At 37.9% G+C, this 22,322-nt stretch overlaps 1 protein-coding gene across 1 annotated transcript in view; it reads right to left on the reverse strand.

Annotated features, from left to right (window-relative positions):
• Positions 1 to 674: 674 nt before the first annotated feature.
• Positions 675 to 22,322, reverse strand: part of CMTM4 (CKLF like MARVEL transmembrane domain containing 4) — a 32,333-nt gene continuing 10,685 nt past the window's right edge. Inside the window, exons 2-4 of the mRNA XM_082232396.1 lie at positions 12,106 to 12,282; positions 5,011 to 5,109; positions 675 to 3,058 (exon numbers count right to left, since the gene is read on the reverse strand). Coding sequence (XP_082088522.1) covers positions 2,885 to 3,058; positions 5,011 to 5,109; positions 12,106 to 12,282 — 450 coding nt within the window. The 3' untranslated portion in view covers positions 675 to 2,884. The remainder of the gene's footprint in view (positions 3,059 to 5,010; positions 5,110 to 12,105; positions 12,283 to 22,322) is intronic.

A 22,322-nucleotide genomic window follows, 5' to 3' on the forward strand; every position in this document is an offset into this window, starting at 1 on the left:
ACTAACAGAGGCTTTGTCTGGCAGTTGAGAAAGACAGAGAAAACTGGGAGCAGGCAGGGGGAGAGGTTGTGATCCTGCATAGGAAAACCGAGGAGGGTTAGTGAGCTGAGCAAGCAGGGAAGTACTACCTAGTTTTGACTTATGTACTGTGGACAAAAAACTAGAGAGCTCTCATCACTGCCAATGGGATCTTAATGTCAGACTCCCTCACTAGCAGGTCATATTACAAATTGCTCTTGAAACTCCACTCAGTTTCAAAAACCGTTTGCCAAGCAGCTTGATGATTTGCTATTCAAGCAGTGCAAGGTCAAAGGACTTCTTGAAAATATGGGTCTATGTGCCTAATTCTTGGGATCACTGTTTCTGCGTCTAATACCCCCCCCCCCCAAATCAAATAAAATCCTAAAAAGAAAGCCTCGTCATAGTATCAGGGACACTGCAGGGGAAATTCAGAACAAAAATGTTCTTAAATGTGTGTCCAAGCAGTCTGTGCTTCAGGAATGCCTGAATTTCATTGGAGCATATTGTCAAAGCATACCATAAAATATACAATCTTTTTATATTAAATATGTACCATCACACCAAACCTATCCCTTTCAAATTACAAATGTGTCTCCAATCTAAAAATGTATAGCTATTCTTTGGTCCCAAAAAATACCACTAGAACAAAAAAATGGTTTTCTGGTAACTTGAGTTCTTTTTCTTATTTTTAACAAATTGGGCAGAAATCAGAATACACCCTTGTTATTTGAGGAAATCAGCCATGGCAATAAGCAGAGTACTCTTGAATTACACAACTTTAAATAAAAGTTCCCATTCAAAAAGTAGAAGTTTATATGCTTTCAAAAGGTTCTGGGATTATTACTAAAATATAGCTCTGCACATGACTAATAAGTCAAGTGACTGGCATATCTTATACTGTTTCTGCTGACAACAGGAACTATGCAGAGGACTGGATTTCCCTCCAGCCACTCCAGGGACAGCCCACAATTTTCAGGCTTATCTCCACCGCCTCAAGGAGTTCAAAATAGCTTTTTTGAAAAACGAAAGTCAATGCATTCTTAGGATACTGAATCTCACCCCAGCAGCTGGTGTTGAGATCATACACAGCCTTGGACAGTCCCAATTTTTCCTTTTATTTTTACTAATGTTTCCTTTTATTTTAACATTTACTTAAAGTGTTAGGAAAAATAAAGGATCTTAAAGGCTTAAATATGCTTTTAGGATCCAGAAGATTAGAGGGCTCACCAATATCATGCAACATGGTCAACATATATAAAAATGGGGACTCTCACGCTCTACAATCAGTGACATTCAACAGACATTCACAATTCTACTTCCTAGCTTTCAAGGTGCATACACAACTGTCCCAGGAATAAGTGTACCTCCACTGATAACTGTTCATCATCATAATGGAAACATATTGAGAAGAATTACTGATTTTATATACTCATTTTGTGGCTGACCTCAACAACAGATGCAAAAGCATGAAGCAAGAAGCTAAAGAGAGATTCTAATGACTGGTTCCAAATCCCCTACCCACAGAGTACATTACTTTTCCCATGAAACACTGCTGGGAAGACTGAGGGAAAACCGGAATTATATAGAATGGTATGTAAACTAAATGAACCACATAAATGCTACTCGGCAAAATAAGTCTTCATCTGTGGACAATTATTCAAACATTTTGTAGATCTGCTCTCATGCCTAAAAAAACCTTACTATTCAGATAACTGTAGCAAAATTCATAAAAAGATTCTAATTCAGAAAATAATGCAGAGCAACCTGGATAATCAAAATTTGAAGTCAGACACACACTCTCAGGGTCTGTAATTACAGTGGTACCACAGTTTTCGAACATCTCTGTTGATGGACATTTCGGTTTTCGAACGCTGTAAATGCTTTGGTTTTCAAACACGCCTTGGAAGTTAAACATGCCATGCGGCTTCTGCTGAGTGCAAGATCTTGAGGCCTAGCTGTCAGCTATTGAGTTTTCGGTTTTCAAACATTTCAGAACTCAAACGGTCTTCCGGAATGGATTACATTCGAAAACCGAGGTACAACTGTATATAGTTTTAGGAATATTGCAGTATGGATATGAACTCAACACAAAACAACCCTGACCACAATCAGTTTTCCTATGGTTGAATGTAAGAGGAACAGAGAGCCTCAATACCAATTTCACATTATTCCCTTGTAAAGTGGAAAAGGAAAACAATGTGTAGTGTATTGAGGTGTTACATCCCAGTTCATACCTGGTTGTGGTCACAAATGGAGTGGGCTTTGTGTTTTCTGTTTAGCAGAAAACTTATTTTCCACCAGTCAATCCTCGAACTGGCATGAATGGCTGTTACAGATACACAGTGGAACTGTAGGAGTGTGAGAACTAAAGTTAATTGGGGAATCTAGTTAAGGGAACATACACAGTGGCTGTGTAACTCAATACCTGATTTATGTTATTGCTATCTCTTTCCCTGATGCACTATGTCTACGGTTGGAAACTCCATTTTCAAAAGAACAATCTTTTGCCAGTTCTAACTATCATATTTTTACTGGATGGTGGGAATGTAGACTGAATACCAATCTTCTCTCTGACTCTGCTAACTCAAAGTACTGTGCACCAAGACAATTCTTCACTCTCATGTATCCTTCTCTTCATTTACCACATTTATGGACAAGTATCTTCATTTGAAAAGTTCCGCAATTATGGCCTTCATGCCAATAATTTCTCAAGTCCTCTCTCTCTCTCTCTTTGTACATGCAAATGCTCACGGCCACCACATGCTCCCCCTTTTCCTATAAAAGTGAACATTTATTTTTTTTAAAAAAAGTCTGTAGGCTTTTATTTTACTTCTTCTGGGAAATCCCATTTTGCGTGAGATTTTCACCCATCCAGACGCTGAATCTCTGGGCGATGATCCACTTCTCTGGATTCTGTCCGAGCACGCATATAATCACTGGTCTGCCTTGTGTTTTGTTGTCGGCTGTTAATTCTCCAATTTTTAACAGCTAAAAATAAATTCACAGCATAAACTGCAGTTGCCAGAAAACCAAATATCTAAACAAAAACAAAAAAGGGAAAGGGAAAAGAATGACATTTTATTTAAGTGATTAAGAATTTAGTAACTTTATACAGAAATATTGCAGCTGATTGTTGGCTTTATGTGTGTTGACCTTATACCTTCACTTATAATTACATAGCGTACATTTATCCTTCATGCTACTTCTTTAAAAGTTCTTTAAAAACAAGCCAGACATATTAAGTCTCTTCATTTTGTTGACTGGGTAATTAACTGCTTGCCTTTTTGGAATTGTCTATCTTGCTGGTACCTTTAATAAAGGGAGATCCATTGATAAGACAATAAGGCACAGCACCTGAAAATTACTAATAGGACTTCTCTAGAGACCTAAGTTAAGGAATCCAGACACCCCAACTGCTTCCACTTATAACAACAGAACAGTAATTTAAGCATTGGAAAATGGTCGATGAGCTGATGTCATGCTAGATAGAATAAAAGCCTTTCCCATGCAGCTGGTGAGTGGAAGGACAAGAACTGCGTGTCAGTGGGCTTGGGAGGAGCCAGCAGTAGACAGACCCTCGTATATACTTATGGGGAGGATGGGCATAGGGAATGTTAACCCTCGCCCTCCCAGGTACCCCCTCCCTCACAATCACATTTTCCCAAGCTGGCGGTGGAGGGAATAAAATTTACATTGCAGCAGCAAAATTCAGCAGCAGTACTGATTTGGCTGTGAGGTTTGTGTTGGGTGCCTATATGAGCCACAGTGAAGGCCATGAATTGGCAACATATGACATAGAACCTTCCTGCCATTCTCTGCAATGCCTAAGAATCTTGCACTTTTAAAACTCTTTAAAATTTGCTGAAGAATTTTCAGGCGTTGCAGAAGAGCCATAGCTCATTGTTAAGAGCATCGATTGTGAATGCAGAAGGCCCCAGCTTCAACCTTCAATATTTCCAGTCAGAGCTGTTGTCACTATCTGAAACTCTAGAGAGCTGCTGTCGTTAAGTGTAGACAAAACTTAGTTAAATGGACCTTTGATTTGACTGTATTATTTATTTGTTTATTCAGATTTGTAGTCTGCCCTTCACTTAGCAGTCCCGGGCCAGCAGTAATTACAGGATAGTAAATTCCAGTCTTACAGTAATTAACACTCCTTCTTCCATATCTTTTTGACCAACCCTTCTGCCTATAACCACTGAAATGGTGGTTCCATACTATTGTCTCCCTGGCTCCTCTCTCTTTCATTGCTTAGGCATTCATCAACCATCTCTCACCTCACAAGATCAAAGGAAGTTACCAGAATACATGCTGTTATTCAAATTTTAATCTCAGTTAAAATATGCAATAAACTGCATGAATAGCAGCAAGGTGCAAATAAGCAATGAATTGCATGAATGGCAATGCACAATGGATGGCAAATGTGCAATATGTAGCCAGGGGTGCAAACTAGCAATAAAGTACAGGTATCATAGCACAGCAGAGGCTGGAAAAAAATTCATATTATATATCAAGACCGCATGCACGCACAAAAAAGAGGTACATAGAGTAAATACACAGAGTAAATGTTTTTAGTAAAATACTAAAAGGAGTAGCTGCTGAATATCTGTAGCCCTCTTTATGATTAACAGTATTAACTTCCTAAGGAAGCTTCTTACTGACGCAAGCTGGTGTTTATGCGGCTCACTACTGAAATAGGACAGTGCCAGACAATATTGGTGATTTATGGCATAGCACTGTCTACTTGGCTTTGCAGGTTTCACCACTGTTGCAAACTATTGACGAGACTAGCATGTCGAAGTTAACATCTTATTAATAGCCTCCTCACTGCTTGCAAGCTGACTAAAAAAAAATAGCAGGAAATGATGAATCTTCAGAAAAAGAAAGTTGAGCAAAACATGCAATGCTGTTTAGCACTGTGAAAAGGATACAAGTTAACCGGTTATCTTTCCTATAAACTAATGAAAATAAATTAACATTGTTTCTTACCACAGCTGCAATTTCTGCTCCTTTGTTATGGTTTAGAGCAGCAAGTACTACAGATGCAATGAAAAAGAAAAAAGTGCAGAGTCCAGTATTGACCAAATCCTATTAAAACAGAATTAGGCAAGTTATTTCACAGTGACAATGTCTATGTGACTGGTTGAAAACAGAACAATTTTAACAGTTTGCACACAATATATTCTTTATGCAAAAGAGGTAATGATACAGAATAACACATATTATATACACCAATAGATAATTACTGCACTATAGTTTAGGGCCTGGCACTGTAATGAACAGGGAGGGAAACTGCTAAGAAAACAAGTAAAGCTTTCTGTAATTTGTTTAGAGCTTCCTTCCATTCCAAGTGATGAACCTTTGTGCAACATGTCTATTCAGCCAAAAATACTGTTCTTTCTTCAAGCCACAAAAATGTTCATGACCGAGCTATAGAGTATATATAGATTTATTTTTGACTGCTAACTCTCTGGAAATTAGAAAGTAACTCACATGACTGCCACATGCATCTACTGCATTATATAATACAGGATATTTGTACTACATGTTGACTTTTTATTTGCATGGTACAGGATCTGTGTTGACATATATGAATATATCATTTCACACAGTGAAAGAAAAAAATTTAAACGTGTTATTTTCCCTGAAACATAACAAAGCTTTCAGAAACTCCTGCAGTTCAGTTTCATTGACTTGCTGTTACTTAGCAAAGAAACTCAAATAGTTTCAAGCTCAAAGCTTTCCAAACCATCTATTAATATATTGCTACAGGCATAATTATAATTCTAAGGAGTTACAGACATAAAGAAAACTTGTTTGGTATTTTATTGACTTACCAACATGCAAATAACAAAAACAAACAAACAAAATACATAGAACAAACACTCAAACTGATCATAATTTACATATGCTGTTTCTACCACTGCCAACAAATTTGGTGCTCCGGTTAGTGATACAGACTGTATTTTGGATGCTCTCTATCACAAATACAAATTTCAAGATCACTTTTCTCCCAGCCTAATGTTTTATGAACAACTTAAAGTCCTTCAGAAAGTAAAATCCAGGGGTTCTCAACTATTAGCTTAGGCACACCAAAATGGAGAATAATAATAGAAATATGTTTTGGGTCCAAATTGGCCATTTTCTTGAACATAAACCTGTGAATTAGGTCAACATGCAAAGATTTTGGGGTTGTATGGACATACATATGTTATTAACAACATAGTGAACTGATGAAAACTGAATGCAACGAATACAACACTATTCTCAATCTCATGCTCAAATAAGTAGAAGACTTGTGTAATCTGTACATTCACTGAAACAGATTTTTCTGTCTGCAAAATATGTAATCATACAAAGGAAACAAGGAATCAAGTTTGCATTATTGAAGGCTACTATGCCTTTGAGCCTTACTGTTCTGGCTTGAGAACAGGGCAAATCAATTTGATCCCCAAGCAAGCAAATAAGAAGAGAAAGTTCTGTCTACAGCATATAAATGCAACTCCTTAACAATGTATACAAGCATCTCACCTTCCTCCTTCCAGGCATGCTTAAATTGCTTATTCAAACCCACAGAATGTTGGCTTCAAGTTTTACCCAGACCATGTCCTGACACTATGGCACTTAAGGAACTTAAGGACTTAAGGAAAGTAACAGTTCTGATGTCTACCAGAAAACTTCAACCTGTTGTACATAGCATGAATGGAGCTGGACTGGAATTGTGCAACCTCACATCAGGGGGTTGAGGACTATTGCTCAAATACTAATTCCCCATGGAAATTTAATACTTCGGGGGCTTATTCAGAAAGATGATACTATTTAGAAAATTCTTCTAAACCAATTCAGTTAATTAAAAAGAGATGAGGTATTCTGAATTATGTCTCAGTGCAGGCTTTACTATGAAATCTTGTAGACAACACACACACACCGCACAGATGAAAGAAATTCAGTTGAAATAAGAGCAGCTTTGAGACAGCAATTTCTTTAGTAAAATAGTTCCAGGATAGAAGAGTCTGCAGGACAATCTAGGAGAAGATTCAAAATCAATCTAAACTGCAAATATCCTTTATCTCATTCATAACTGATTTAATGAAAACTGCAGTTTTCTGTATCATTTCAGGTCATCATGCTCCATCATTCAAGAAGTCTTATTAGCTGCCCCAGTCAAAAGGAAAGCAGTGTCTAAAGAGTTATGGATGGAAAGAGTTATTTTATTTTATTAGTTCAGTGGGCAAACTTTGGTCAGATACCTAGGCAATGCCTCCTAAACCCCAAATTACAAAATAATTCCCTAAATGCCAGTTTCTTCAAGTGTTGGCAGACTCTGAGCCTTTCTATCCAGCGGCTTCATGTGTTTATTTTACTTGGGCAGGCAGAGTGTTGGCTATCGAAACAAGACTGGGCTTTCTGAGGTGATACAAAACAAAAGGAAAGGAAACTTTTCTGGACAATGCAGAAACTGAACTCACTGTGCTAAGTTCAGAAAGACCAACATTATTATTTGGTCTCGTTCCAATGTCTACCAAGAAGGACAGGCAGAAAAGTTTATACAGGAATGAAAAAACAAAACCACAAATATCCAGGATACTGCTTGTTGATCTGTTATACAAAAGCTCTCTGGATTATTCTATCAAATGTAACCATCTACTGTATATGGTTACACTAATTTTTAAAAAGTTACCTTGCTAAGGAAGATTAGCTCAGATAGACCTCATGTAAAATGTATGCTACATTACCTCACAGTGACTGAAGGTGCAAGCATTAGTGAAGATTAAATATATTATGATATGTTATCTGCACATTTTTAATGGCTAAAGTCAAGAAATTGAACTATTAAAAGCCAATTATAAATTCCGATTTATTGGTAATGTGATTTTGGTAGTAACAAGGGAACATTTTTCCACTTATGAAAGGAATGCCCTCTGGCATCCATATTCTGGCCAGATGTTTTTGAAGAGAGAGAGAGAGAGAGAGAGAGAGAGAGAGAGAGAATGCCCTATTCAAGCCTCCCCACAACTTGCCATTTTGAACTAATGGAATGACCAAACAGCAATTTTCTGATCTAAGGAATGTGGATGCTGGCTGCAGCAATAACTTATTTGGCCCAGAAATGAAAGATGCTACACGACTCAAAACTTCTCGTTGTAGTACAAAATTTGCAGACTTTGGCTATTGCAGAGAAAATAACATTTCTAGGCTGTTCGGTAGGGTTTCATTTCTTATATGTCAAATTCATAAAAGCTTAACATTTAGCACGGGTTTTGGAGGAAAGTGTAAGTAAACCAACTGGCTGAAAATAAAGGCAGATGATATAGTTGTCTGCCTCATTCTGGTGTCCAGGAATAAGATTCCTGTGGGGCTTGTTACGAATAGGCTGAATGTGCTTGCAGGTTTTCCAGTTCATAAAAGAAATAAAGAATCTTCCTGTTCCATTAGAACAGAAGGGTAGAATACAGTCCATCCACAGCATTTGACAGACTTCCAGTGCTGGCCTATGCAGGAAGGCCTACAACAATACAGAGGCAAGTTGCCAGCAATATAGAAACAAGAACAAAAATGTTCCTTTACAAATCTTAGATCTCTCTGTATGTGGTGAAAGCTACTAATGGGCAGAACTTCTTATCCCCAACCTGCTCTCCTGTTTCCCTAAAGCAACTGCTGGAATTCCGCTGAATTAGAGAAAAAATAATAAAGGGTTATCCTGAGTGCAGGACAGCTGTCTCCCACTCTTGAATAGCCCAGCCTGTCTCCAGAGACAAGAGGTTTCTTAGCCAGTATTAACCTCTTCATTGGTTATTTTAGATACTGGCATTTTAGATACTGGCATTTAAGGGCAGAAATATACAAAATCTCTAAGCAGCTGACAGTTCTGAACAAAAATATATAAATGGGTTCTTTTCTCTTGACACTGGCAAAGGGGAAAAAATATTTTTTCCAGTCTTAGTTCCACATACGAGGAAGGATGCTAGGAATCTAAAAACAAACCACTTCTTTCATTAGCCTGTATAATTCTAACATCTACAACCAATGAAAAGAAAGTGTTTGATTACACTTCACTATAACAAAATAAGTCTGCACATTGCTTTGATGTTAGCTCCTAGGGTATTTATATAATACAATACATTTCACCTTGGCACATTTGGTCATTAAAAAAATGCAGAGCTGCTGAAGGTCAATGGCCAAAACTTTCCATTACAATATGGAACAGGGAACTAAGCTGATTGTGCAGGTCACAGAATATCATTTAGAAACTCTGAATAGATACAGCAATTTTCTTATATGCATGGCAATTATAGGTCTTGTGTTTATGTTAGACGTAAGCCAAGAGTCAAGCACAGTTAGCCAAAGCCAGAACATAATGGCACGGCATAACAAGCTTTCATTGAAATTATCGTTCCATGCTCCCATATACAAAGCTGGTTGAAGTTCTATAGAGGAAGAACAGAAAATAAAGGACTAAATGGAACAGACTGCAACAAAAGGATAAGTAAGTATATTTTATTGAAAGATTCTGAAGATGTCCACAATGACTTTTGCTTCCAGACCTTCATTTGAAACACAACATCTCTCTCGTTGAGCTATTTCAGCAACCTAGGCATCTGAAATCACTAGTGGTTAGAGCAACCTTAGGATTCTCTTAGATATTGACACCAAAAAAAAATTAACATGGAGTTAAATAAAAAATGTATTGCAAGGGGTGATTATCTAGCTTGGCTCATGACAAAGAACAGTCCTCTGTTCACTTCCCTTATTCCTGATTTCACATATTTCTATTCTATGTGACTGGACCAACTTCTTTGCCACATAATGTTCTTTCCTTGAAATCCTCACTCAAAATCAGTAATTGCTTTCCAATGCTAAGTCAAATTTCTAACATTTAGCCAAACCATTTGTTGTCAGAATCTTAGTGATTGAAACTAGATATCATCCTGTGCACTATTTCAAACAGGATCCAGTCAAGCCAATCATATGGGAATGGGAAAGGGCAATTATAATAACTAAAATACATAACTTGATTCTTTTCAATACATTTAAGCAAGCAGTATGAGTGACTATAAACTCATCTGAAACATGTGTTCAGATGCCCATCACATTCCTTTATGCTACTTGCACACATCCTTGCAGAGCTGATCTATTTGTTTTATTTAACAAAGGGGAAATTTCCACTATCATTTTTCATACTCTCATAGCAAAACTATCAGAGACAGGAGTATGACTTATCCACTCTTTCTCTGGACACATTTTTTTCAGTTTCCTTCCTAGCATGCCATACTACAGTCCTTTACAAGCTTCACCTTCCATGTGTTGCATTTTGAATAATATTTCAGATGGCATGCAATTCCTCAGTTAGGATGTAAATGGGATCACTGCTGCCAAATGTACAACATTTCTCTCTTTATTCTGTTGCTGCCAGAAAGTTGTGAATACTCATCATGTACAGTAAGACAAAGGAGGCAGAACTTCAAAATACAGTGTTCCTTAATCCAAACAGGAACAGAGATTAAGGATCACTGACTGGCCTAGTGATCTAATTTACTGTGGCCAGCAGCTGAGACAGACTCATGACGCCATGTAGTTTTTCCCCTTTCAAAGGTTTTCAGCATGTACACACAATTCAGGATACATACTAGAAGGTGGAGTACACACTCCTTGGCCTACCAGAATCCAAGAGATCAAGGAACCAGTATTCCAACCTGCCAGTCTCTCATGCATACCCACAGAAAGGGTGGGAGGACAAGTGAAGTAAAATAATAAGCTACTGAATGTATCCGTTGAAAGAATTGCTCTGGCTGCGTATTAGCTATCGGGCCAAATTCAATGTACCAGTTTTGGTGTACAAGGCTCTATACAGCTTGGGGGCAAAGATACATGAAACATACCAGTCTTTATATGCTCAACTGATCACTGTGCTCTGCAGATGAGGGCTTCCTGCAGATTCCATCTATACAATGTAGGAATTGGGACTTTGGTGTTGTCACCCACCCTTTGGAATTCCCTCCCTTTGAATATGAGACAGGTGCTATCTCTGTTGTCTTATTGGTACCTATTGAAGACCTTCTCTCAGCATGCCTTTTAAATTGAGATCTTTCCCAGTCAATTATGTATATTGTATATTGTTTTAAATGTGTTATAATTGTTTTAGCATTTGTTGTTTGCCACCTAGGCTCATTTGGAAGAAAGAAGGGATATAAAGATAGGGTTCAAGAGGAACCTAACCAAAAGTTCAAGAAACTGCAAAGGACCAACAAAACCCATTGAGATATCAGAAGAGCGTAAGGTGACTTTTTGGATTTGCCTTATAGGGATTCTAATGAATTCTAAATAGACTGTGTGCAACAATTATGTGAAATTTATGCCAAAACAAAAACAGTGAAATCTGTGGCCCCTATCAGTTGCTTTCCACATTCTGGCTCTGCTCCTGTGTCTGACATGCAAGCATGTAGCAGGGGAAACTTTTCCTACTACTTATCTCCTTATCAGGGGAAAAAAATATCCCCAGCCAAATGCCTGTCTTCAAAAGAGTACAAGAGCAGGACTTGTGAAAACAGTGGCAACCCTATTCCTAAAAGAATGTGAGAAAGAAGATAAATGCATAAAGCACACACTTCCAACTTCCAAACTCAGAAAAGCAGGTTAATCCCAAAATATGACTGTTTTTAGAAGAGGGATTGATGGCCCACAGATTTACAGATTGACTCTACCTTGTAGTATACACTCAGTTCATATTTAATTTTTAACCATTTGTAAATATAAAGTACAGTATTAAACAAAATCTGCAGACTATACTTTCCTCAGTTGTGAACAATAAAAATTAGCATTGAAGGAAAGTCTGCATTATGCAGGGGATGGGGATGATTTTACACACAATTTCAGCTTTATATACTTTATCATCCAATATTTCATAATCCTTATTGCACCAGTGGGGTTCACTTTGAATATAAAGCAGCACATGAACTCTACTTGCTGCAAATAACATTTACCAACGGTTTCAAGTTTCTGTACAAGGCAAGCAGTGCTTGAAGTCTAAACTTCAAATGTTTATTCAGCTATTTTTATAAAGTGAAGGTTTGGATGAAAACTTACTGTAATGTTCCAGTTGATCTGTGGTATTCTTGCATGGAGATTTAGACTGAACATAAGCAACAAAACTCCAGTAACTACCGATGCACTACAGCTGACAAATTCAAAGAAATAAAGGCCTTCACAAGGGGAGCATACCATGATGGTTTCTATGCAGATGAAGGAAATCAATGCCAAAACCTACAGGGAGAAAAAGTGGTAAAATATAAATAGTTCTGTAACATTCTGAAGACGGCCACAAATTATCCTGAAATGTTCATTGGGAATTTGATACTCAAGAATGTGCAATGAAACTTCAGTAAGATTCACAGTTTAAAAGAAGAAATCAACACAAGATGCTTGTCTCACTCATATACCAAAGCACATTTTAGTACTAAAATAGCAATCCTGTGCACACTTACTTGAAAGTCCTACAGAATTCAGTGGGTCTTGCTTTCAAGTAAACATGCGTATGATAAGGCCCAGTTTAGTGATCCTGTGGCCATCCATATGTTGTGGGGACTCCACCATCAGTCCCAATCAACTAGGCCAATGACCAGACATGATAGTAGTTGGAGTTTACCATCATCATCTGGAGGGCCACAGGTTCCCTAGCTTAGGCTGTAAATCTATCAAAGTAGTATTGGTACTGGTCCATTTCTCCTACTATAAAGAATATGCTTTTCATTCTGGCTTTTAAAGGTATTTGGGGGTTCAGAATAGTTAGCAACTAAACTTTACTGAGTAGTACTATGAAGGCCTATTTCAATTCAGCAAAACTATACACAAACAAAACTAGGAAGAAACTAAAGAATTCAGGTATATATTTGGGAGGCTAAAATGAGATGCAAGGAGATAAGAGCTAAAGAATGCACTGTGTCTCTTATTCTCATTTTCTTATTCTTAAAAGGGGGCAGAGGTATAACAATCTCTCCCCTGGTTGATATGAATACGAAAGTGATCTTACCCAACTTTACCCAAGAGAAGTTGAATGTAATTGAAAGAGATAACAAATAATACTATAACTAGTATTGCACTGAGGTCAGTAGTCAAAATGTTACAGACGTTAATTTAGATTTCACTCCTTTCCCCGTTCCCAATTCCAAATTGGTATCACTATAATCAACACAAATCAGATCTCTCAATTGCTCTCTCACACAACTTTCTAACGCTCCTCAGAGCTACAGAAGTAAGATTTGTTTTGAGTTCCACCAGATCACATCAAATGAAGGGGTCCTTAATTTCAACATGTATGACAATTGTTTAAGTCCTACTGGGATGGCCCAGAGGCAACGAGTGGTAGTAGCAGTGTTACATCTTGCCAACAAGGTGTGGTTGCTAAACCTCAGGAACTCACTCAAGGGGCAGTTAGCAGGAAACAAGGATGTATTCTATGCTTGGCCCTTCTTTTACTTTCTAGGCCACGAGGTGTTTTTTGACCCAGACTTGGCCAGCATGGCCCATGGTCAGAGATGGTGGGAGCTGTAGTCTAGTAGTATCTAGGAGACCACTGGTTCCCTATCCCTGCTCTAGGCCTGTGCTTCTAAAAGATTCCATGACTTGGTGTTTCAGAGTGTACTTGAACCAACAGTACTAGTGGTTCGGGCCCAGGAGATCTAAATGAGGGATGTGTCCTCTGTTAGGTCCACTAGCAGTAGGCCTGAAAATGTCCCCCTCTCCCTCATTCCCATTTAATCAGAATTTGGCTCAGTGAGGTCATCTGCTCTTTTCATATTTTGTTGCCATGTTGCAGAGCAACAGAGTGACTAGAATCAGAGATATAGTAAGGAAAGATGTGGGATTCTGACAACATAAGATCCTCAAATATCTTCTTTGCATACCAGTGGGAAAAGATGGGGGTTTCTATTGGACCGACAAAGGTTGCGCTAAATGTGCACACCTGGATTTCCAGCATTAACTTTCCTCACTTGCATTTCTCACATGTTCATGTCTCCTGACACCTGAAAATCAATGTTCCTTTTCAATCAATACAGTTCATGAGTTCAGTTGCAAATCTTTGAGTAATGTACATGCAGGTCCTGTTATCCGAAATTTCAGTTATCTGAATGCAAATAATTATACCCAAACTTCACTACACTGCTTCAGATATCTGAACAGCCACTTCCTTGCTTATTCTTGTTTTGCTGGTCGGCGGCAGCCATTTCAATAGAAAACCATGGAGGGAGGGAGGGAGGGAGGGAGGGAGGGAGGGAGGGAGGTTGGCCACATCACACATTAGAAATGTTCCCATAGAAAATAATGGAAACCATCAGCTCACAAATGATTTTCTAGAAATGCATTGTGTTCAGCTAGTCGGATCTGCATGCATGAGTAAACAACATGCTCTTTACTGGAGTTTGGACTTGGAGTTTGGGAGTGTCCCAGCATGCTATAAGACAGATGAACACATCTCTGTCATTGCCCCCTATTTCCCAGTAACAGTCTCACTTTTCTGTCACCTGATAAATCATTGCCCTGGTTTTGTCTGTATTTTTGCTTTTTTACAGAATCACAGGGCTGGAAGGGACAACAGAGGTCTTCTAGCCCAACCAATGCAGGAAGTCCATTGCTATAGGCAGTCATCCAGCACTGCTTAAACATCTCAAATGAAGCAAATTCTCCCACCTTCCATCTGTTCTACTGTGAAGGTTCTTGTTACCACTCCGTAATTTCCGTAATTTTTGGCTGAAATTCCCTTTTCTGGTTATTTGAACCTGTAGGTTTGGGTCCTACTCCATCCTTCAATCTCATTCCATCAGGCTGCCTTAGTGGGGGGGGGGGGAGGCCAGTGCTTATTTCACCAGCTTTGCCAAAAGACCAGCTCCATCAGGCACCTCCTATCCCTGAACTTTTTCTTGCCAGTTGGTCATTATACTACTATTTAAGGAACGATTCCTGAGTTTGTTTACTTCTTCTTCCCTTGTGTGTAGTGGTTTTAGATTGCAAGCTTGTGGGCAGGGACTGCTTTGTTTTAATAGATTGTAAGTAAGCCACTCAGAGAGCCTTTTTGGCTAATGAGTGGAGCACAAATGCTGTAAATAAATAAGCAAGCAATCCCAGGACTTTCTCCTACATAAGTGATATGCCAAATACAAGATTGTTGATGAGTATTCCATCTTAATCTACACCACTAAATTCTACCCGAAAGAAACCAGACCCAGGGCAGAGCACCTGCACACATTAAAGGAGAGAGAGGGAAGATAATGCAGAATTATTTCTTTCAAGATAGCAATCTTATTCTGACCATAGTAGAAATGATCACCAGACCTTGCAGTTCAGGTTCACATGAACATAGTAAAGCTGATAAATTTGAATCATGTTATTGCCAATATATGCTCCTGAAACATGGATGTAGTATACGTTGCAAAACACCACCCTTGCATTTCTCCAAATCCCTTTCATAGTACTGCAGCCAAAATAGTTTGCCCTAATATTTTGTCATACTGCAAAACAATGTTGCAGAACAAGTTTCTGCATTTAAAATGATAATGTAATCTTATTATTTAAAAAAGGGAAATCAACTAATGAAAGTTTCAATCCTATGCACACTCATTCAATTCAATAGGTTTTTTTCCAGTAAACATGAAAAGGAACAGACTGGAAATGAATTGTTGCTGCACAAGATCTTCTTGGCAAATTGTCTATACTAATTATGACTGTCAGCATTTCAGAAAAATGAAGAGAATGCATTGCAATATGTATTCAACCTCAACAGAAGACTTCATAAGGAATAAAATTGCTACCACTACATTTTCTCTATTAAATATCAAATTTGCTGTGTTTTATTTTTTGATAAATCAAGCAACATGAGCACTAAAAATAGTTCCCTCAAGATTTTTAAAAGAAAGAAAATAGCTTTCCTGTTTATCTGAAGAAGCCCACAAAAAGACTTATTGTGTGGTTCAATCACATAATTACTTATGATTTCACAAAAACCACTGAATAGTGAACATTTTTCCTGCTTAAGAATACCCACAATATTTTTGTAAGAATATTACACTACTAGGATTTATTACTTAAACTAGTGGTACAGCATAAGTAGTCATATACAGCATAGATATAAGTAAAATGCTTTTACACCTCCTCAAAATACACCCAAATACATTTTTAAAAACCTCACACATTCAAATTTAGATTTATTGCTTTCATTTAACTTGGCCAATTCAATAGTCTAAATCTAAATAGGCTTCATTCCTTGTAAAGCGGGTGCATTTCTCACATCTAACACAGCTGGCATAAATACAAATATTTCAGTAATATGGCTTCAGTGCATCCCTGCCTCTCCAAGAGGAAACTATCTTTCATCACAGCAAAAATATGATTAATTTTCCACCTGGCATCTCTAGGGCTGGATTTGCACATGTCCATAGGTGCACTTTTTTTATTCTACCCGTGGAGTCCTCTGTCATGTACACAGGAATGCAAGAAAATGAGTCAATCCAATTAGTTCCTGTAATACATCAACAGATTCCTCACCCCTGACAAAAAGCACCTACATGTGTTACGGAGAATTCCTTTTTACAACAAAAAACATGGCACAGTCCCACTTACTTTCAGTGGAAGCCTCACAACTGTTTTGTGATGCAATTGCAACATGTGAAATTGTACCAGAAAAAATGTTAAATATCTTTAGTGAGGCAAGCAAATCAAAGCCCAAAACATTCCAAAGGGCTGCCTGCCATATCAAACACTGTCATGCATGGCTGCTGTTTGATAGTGGGGAGGCAGGAATTAAATTAGTTACATGGGCATTGTTGTTGCTTTATTCTGACGAATATGCTTCTTCACTCTTGTGACTTTTAAGTTAAGATTTCTTAATAGTTCAATCATAAGTTGTCATACTTGATCTACCATCCTTTGAAAAAAGTATACAACTAGTGCAAATATTAACCAACTGTTGCTTAGCAGCTGCTTTGCCAGTTTGGCTATTTGGCTTGCAATGAAGTCTGATGTTGCCCTGTGGTAAATAAGTCAGCATCCTCTTGGTGAAAATGTTGCTTTCAACTACACTAAAATTAGCAACCATTTAAAAGTATTGTTGTCATATTGCTGATGAAGAGACTAAATATATTATTATGTAAGAATATCACCTCTTAGAAAATTATATTTAAAATAGGATTGCATTTGTAAAGTGCTATTATTATTTTTTTATATACATTTATATGCATTTATTGTTTCTAATTAACAGTACACTGTGGAATCAGAGGCATAAGTATGCAGAGAAATACTGTTCACATGTTCTTGGATATTATAATAGTCCATGTCACCAGTGCCATTGCCCAATCTGATGGTGATGATGATTCTGTTATTTGCATTTGAAACATAAACATGTGTTCTTCATTATAAAGTTTGTCCAAAGCATAAGGTATGCTGATGAATGCTGTTAACTACATGTAAAATCTAAGTATGAATTTTTATTTTCAACACAACTCCTCCCCCACACTTTGAACAGAAACCTCTGAAACAACTTTCACCAAGGATAAAGTGAGGTAACTCATAACTCCTTGTAAGCCATTTTTGTTGGATCTGTGGTAGGCTCTGCATTAGCAGTGAAGGTATATTTTGCTGTGGCTCTATAAGCTTATGAATATAAGCACAAGACATCTCCTTTCTCCCCCTTAGCCACTTTTGATACAACAGGTTTTATTCTAAAGTACACCCCGCTCTTAACGAATGATATTTTAAGTAGAGCAGGCTTTCAGTGTTCCAGTTTGTATGTACAGCAGGGGAGGCAACTGAGCTGAAACATTAATAGGACTTCACACTTTTTCTTAGCTTTAAAACCCACTGATGTAATGATGAACAACAATTGATTGCCGCATGAACAAGCTTTGGATTCATGTGTTTCCTCCTCCAGTATGGCTATGAGGAGATCAGAAGCTGTCAATTTCAGCATTATGCCCAGGACTGAACATACTGTGGTTATACCCAACTGTGGTTTGTCTGAAGCTGACTTGTTTTAACTAACTGTAGTTAAAACTAACCACATTTTGTCTAGATTTGGATGTAAAGCTTAACTGATTATTCTAAAATGGAAAAGAGACCTTTCAAACTATTCCTCCTGGTCACTGGAGGGGGAGTAAAGGTAAAGGTACCCCTGACCATTAGGTCCAGTTGTGACCGACTCTGGGGTTGCAGTGCTCATCTCGCTTTATTGGCTGAGGGAGCTGGCGTTTGTCTGCAGACAGCTTCCAGGTCATGTGGCCAGCATGACTAAGCCACTTCTGGCAAACCAGAGCAGTGCACGGAAACGCCGTTTACCTTCCCACCAGAGCGGTATCTATTTATCTACTTGCACTTTGAGGTGCTTTCGAACTGCTAGGTTGGCAGGAGCAGGGGCCGAGCAATGGGAGCTCACCCCGTCGCAGGGATTCGAACCACCGACCTTCTGATTGGCAAGTCCTAGTCCAAAGTTCACTGTGGCTAGTTCCTTTAATGATAAGCCATAGTTTATTGTTACATCAGAATGAAGTCACACAGACTAAAGAAGAAAGTCAGCTATGCCCTTAGATTAAGAACTCTAACTTTATACAGGAGTCTTATTTTAAGATTTTTCTTAAGTAAATAACAAGTATTTAAATTACATTGCCAGAGAAGGAAAAGTATTTTAATGAGAAAATAATCAGGAGCACAGTGTGACCTGAAAGGACCCCATTATACAAGATTTTTAACAGCTCAGATAAAAGTATTCACAATCCTAAGAATCCAGAGTTGTAATCTGATGGCCCCCTCAGATGCCATGCCTTAAAAGGCAAAATGGTCTGGACATACCAGAAAAACAGAATCTTACAACAAAAGCAAAAAAGATTAAAAAAAATACTGGCCACAATACTAAGAGCACTCTCAGTTATACAAAAATGCTGAATAGTTTCAAGCTTGCCCTGCCATTTCCTGTGCCAGACCCAAACTCAGTTAAAAGCACTATGCAAAATAAATTAATAATAATAATTTGGCCAAAAGGTAAAACAGAAATTATCAGGCTTACGAGAGGTTTTGGTCTCTCCTGTTAAACCTTGTGGAACGGCACAAATATCAAGTGGATATCATGTTTCAATTACAATTTTTGTATCTAATACAAAGTCGAACATTGCTTTCTAATTATAGGTATAGATGTGGATCAGGGGCCAGGAAGTCCCTAAAACAACAACAACAACAACAATAATATCTTTATTGTCATTGCCCCCTCTCGGGGACAACGAAGACAATGAGGAGCCATTTCTAAAACTCAATACTGTCTTTGCAAATTTAATGACTGCACCAGCACTTTGAATGAAATACAGTGCACGAAACTTCAACAATCAGTTTTTGCACTCATTAAATACTGAGCTTAAGTAAATACCAGAATTACTGTTTTAAAGAAATTTAATTTGAAAGAATAACTGATCAAGATGCGACTCTATACATGCTCCAGGAACATTTGTTTACAAATAAGTGAACTAGAAGCAACAAGTTTCAAAATAAAACAAAAAAAATTTCTGGACACAGTGTGTTATCTCTTAAGAGAGAAACACCTGCAAACACACACAAAAAAACAACAACTGATGGTCCAGATTCCAAATGATTCAGCCTCAAGATGAACTGAGAGACATCTCTGAGGTCCTTCTGGGTTTCGATCATTCGGGAGCCAAAACATTCGAGAACTAGGCTGTTTGAAAACTAAGGTATGACTGTAGTTGCACCCAGTAGTTTTGGAATGCCCTCCCAGCAGATGTCAAAGAGTTAAACAACTATGTACGGTAACTTTCTGTAGACATCTGAAGGCAGCCCTGTTTTGGGAAGCTTTTATGCTTTCCCCTCCTGTATTTTTGTTGGAAGCCACCCAGAATGGCTTGGGCAACCCAATCAGATGGGTGTGGTATAATAAGTAAATCATTATCAGTTATGGGGCTTTACTTTCAGTTAAATGTGCCTGATAAGAATGTCAACATTATAGCCTGATCCTTTGCATTCTTCTTTGGGAGTAAGTTTCCATGAGTTCAACCATGAATGGGACTTAACGCTTAAGTAAGTATGCACAGGATTCCAACTTTAATATTTCAATGCAATATTTTAGAATGAAAAGTAGTTTGATTTAGTTGCTTTTTAAAACAAATTGTAAAATGGCAAGTCTTTTCAGACTAAAGGAAACACTTCTTGCTTTTGAACTACAACTATATGTTACTTCAGCATAGCAGAATCTGAGGAGTTTCTTCAAACTTAATAATCCAAAAATGGGGCAACAAAAAACAGCTTCCGCCTATATTAGGTTATGTGGGTGACGACTCTTTCCCTGTTCATTTTGATTTTAGAAAAGTTGATATTAGCGGGAGTCAGGTATACAGAGAAGTGAATTAAAGTGGCAGAGAAGGTGATTAAAAGGAAGAAAGTGCACAAAATAAGAGAAAAACTAACAACTAAAAGTGCTCAAAAGTTTGACCAACAATACATGAAATATTGGTTCACTTGTACTGAAAAAAATATAGTATACCAACACCTCAATGAGTAATATATAGTGAGACATTAGCACTATTCACTAAAATATCAAAAGTGAAAATGCAGGGGATCCCAAGTACCTGGTTAGGGGTCTACAGTGGGTCTCAAGTGTGAAGACCGCTGCTGTAGGGAATGACCAAACATGATCATTTATGAGTCAGGAATAACAAAACAAACAAAAAAACCACACCCTTATTTTCTCTCTTAGCTAGAAAGCTATTGTATCTTTTAATTTCAAACTGAAGGAAGCCTTGTAAAAAGTTGTCTGCCTGGTTGACCGTGACAAGTAAAATACAATTAGAGGTGACAAGGCAAGGGATTTTTTTCAAGGTTGAATTTGGAGAGCTTATCTGCACAGCTAATCATTTTACTAGGAGTGACTGTTTTTCCATGTTTGACAACTGAGCTCCAGCAAATACACTAAGGCTAAGATCTAGCTTAAAATATTCTCTACCAGAAAGCTACAGAAGGATAGCATGCCTGAGTCTGCAACTGTATCCAAGAGTTTGTTTCAGAAGTGGGGGGGGGTCAGTTTGAGGGTTGTATTCCCTTCTGTGTAACCTTTTGGGGAGCTACATACCACTTCTAGATGGGACCAGAAGGTAAATTAGGTGGAGCAACGAATGTAAATGTTACCTTTGTAGTAGAATAGTTTCTACACACACACCCTCTATCCTCCCTCCCTGCAAGCATGAGTTGTCCAAGTTCAAGGACACATTCCAAAAATGCAAAAACTCTCCAAGAAGGCATGAAGAGGGCCAAGTGAAGGGTGGGGCCTAGGGCCAGGGAGGGTGGGGTACAAATTTATTATTATTAGGGAAAATTCCAAAAGCCAGATAGAGATGCTTGGAGGACAACATTCACCCACCAGGGCCTAATTTTCCCTACACCAGTCTATAACAAAAAAAAAAAAGAAAATATGTGAAAAGTATTTAGTTCATATCCTTCACTCAGATCTTCTCTGTGAAGCCCAAATCCTTAGCATTATATCCTATATCTTTCAGGACCTTTGCTGCTTTTATTATAGCAAAATACTCTTTCATTTTTGTAGCATATACTCTCAATCCCATGTTGTAGTTAATTGAGATCAAAAGGGCAACGCTTTTTCTTCCTGAAGGTTCTCAAAGTAATTAATTCTAGTAAGTTGTAAACATGTCCAAGAGGCACTACAGGATAATATGCTATAATTTGAAGATTCGGGTACTTAATTGCATAGTTACCAATCCACAGAAGCATCAAGTCTCAAAAGCTAAAGCAACAAATAGCCACATAAAGCTCAGTTCAACTGCTGACTGCACAATCTCATTCAAGTACAGGGCAAAAAACAATTAAAAGACAATTAATTAGGCTACAAAAATCCCTAAGTATGGCAAAAGTATGGCTAAGTATTGAGGGATAGCAAAATAATAGAAGGAACTGCACTAGGGCTACATGAAAGAAGTTAAATAAAGGAGACTTTGTTTAAATTATCTGAATAGATGCTTAAACCTTTTTCTCTTTCATATTATATTCCATTTGTTTTGGTGTTACCTTCCACTAACTTTTTATCTGTAATAGAATGAATAGGAATCATGAGAATAGAATGAATAGCAACCAAGTGAAGAAGCTGCTGTTTGTGGAAATTGAGTGAAATAGTGGAAGTTAAGTGCTTGGGATGAAGATGCAACATTGGGACTCCAAAGAGCTTGCTGGGATGAGGAAAGCAGCCTAAGATCTTGTGGATTTCATCCATATGAAGATATCTCCTTTAGATGCAGACATTCCAAAGC

This window comes from Podarcis vaucheri (assembly GCF_965113315.1).
Source record: "Podarcis vaucheri genome assembly, chromosome: 7".
Taxonomy (NCBI): Eukaryota; Metazoa; Chordata; class Lepidosauria; order Squamata; family Lacertidae; genus Podarcis; species Podarcis vaucheri.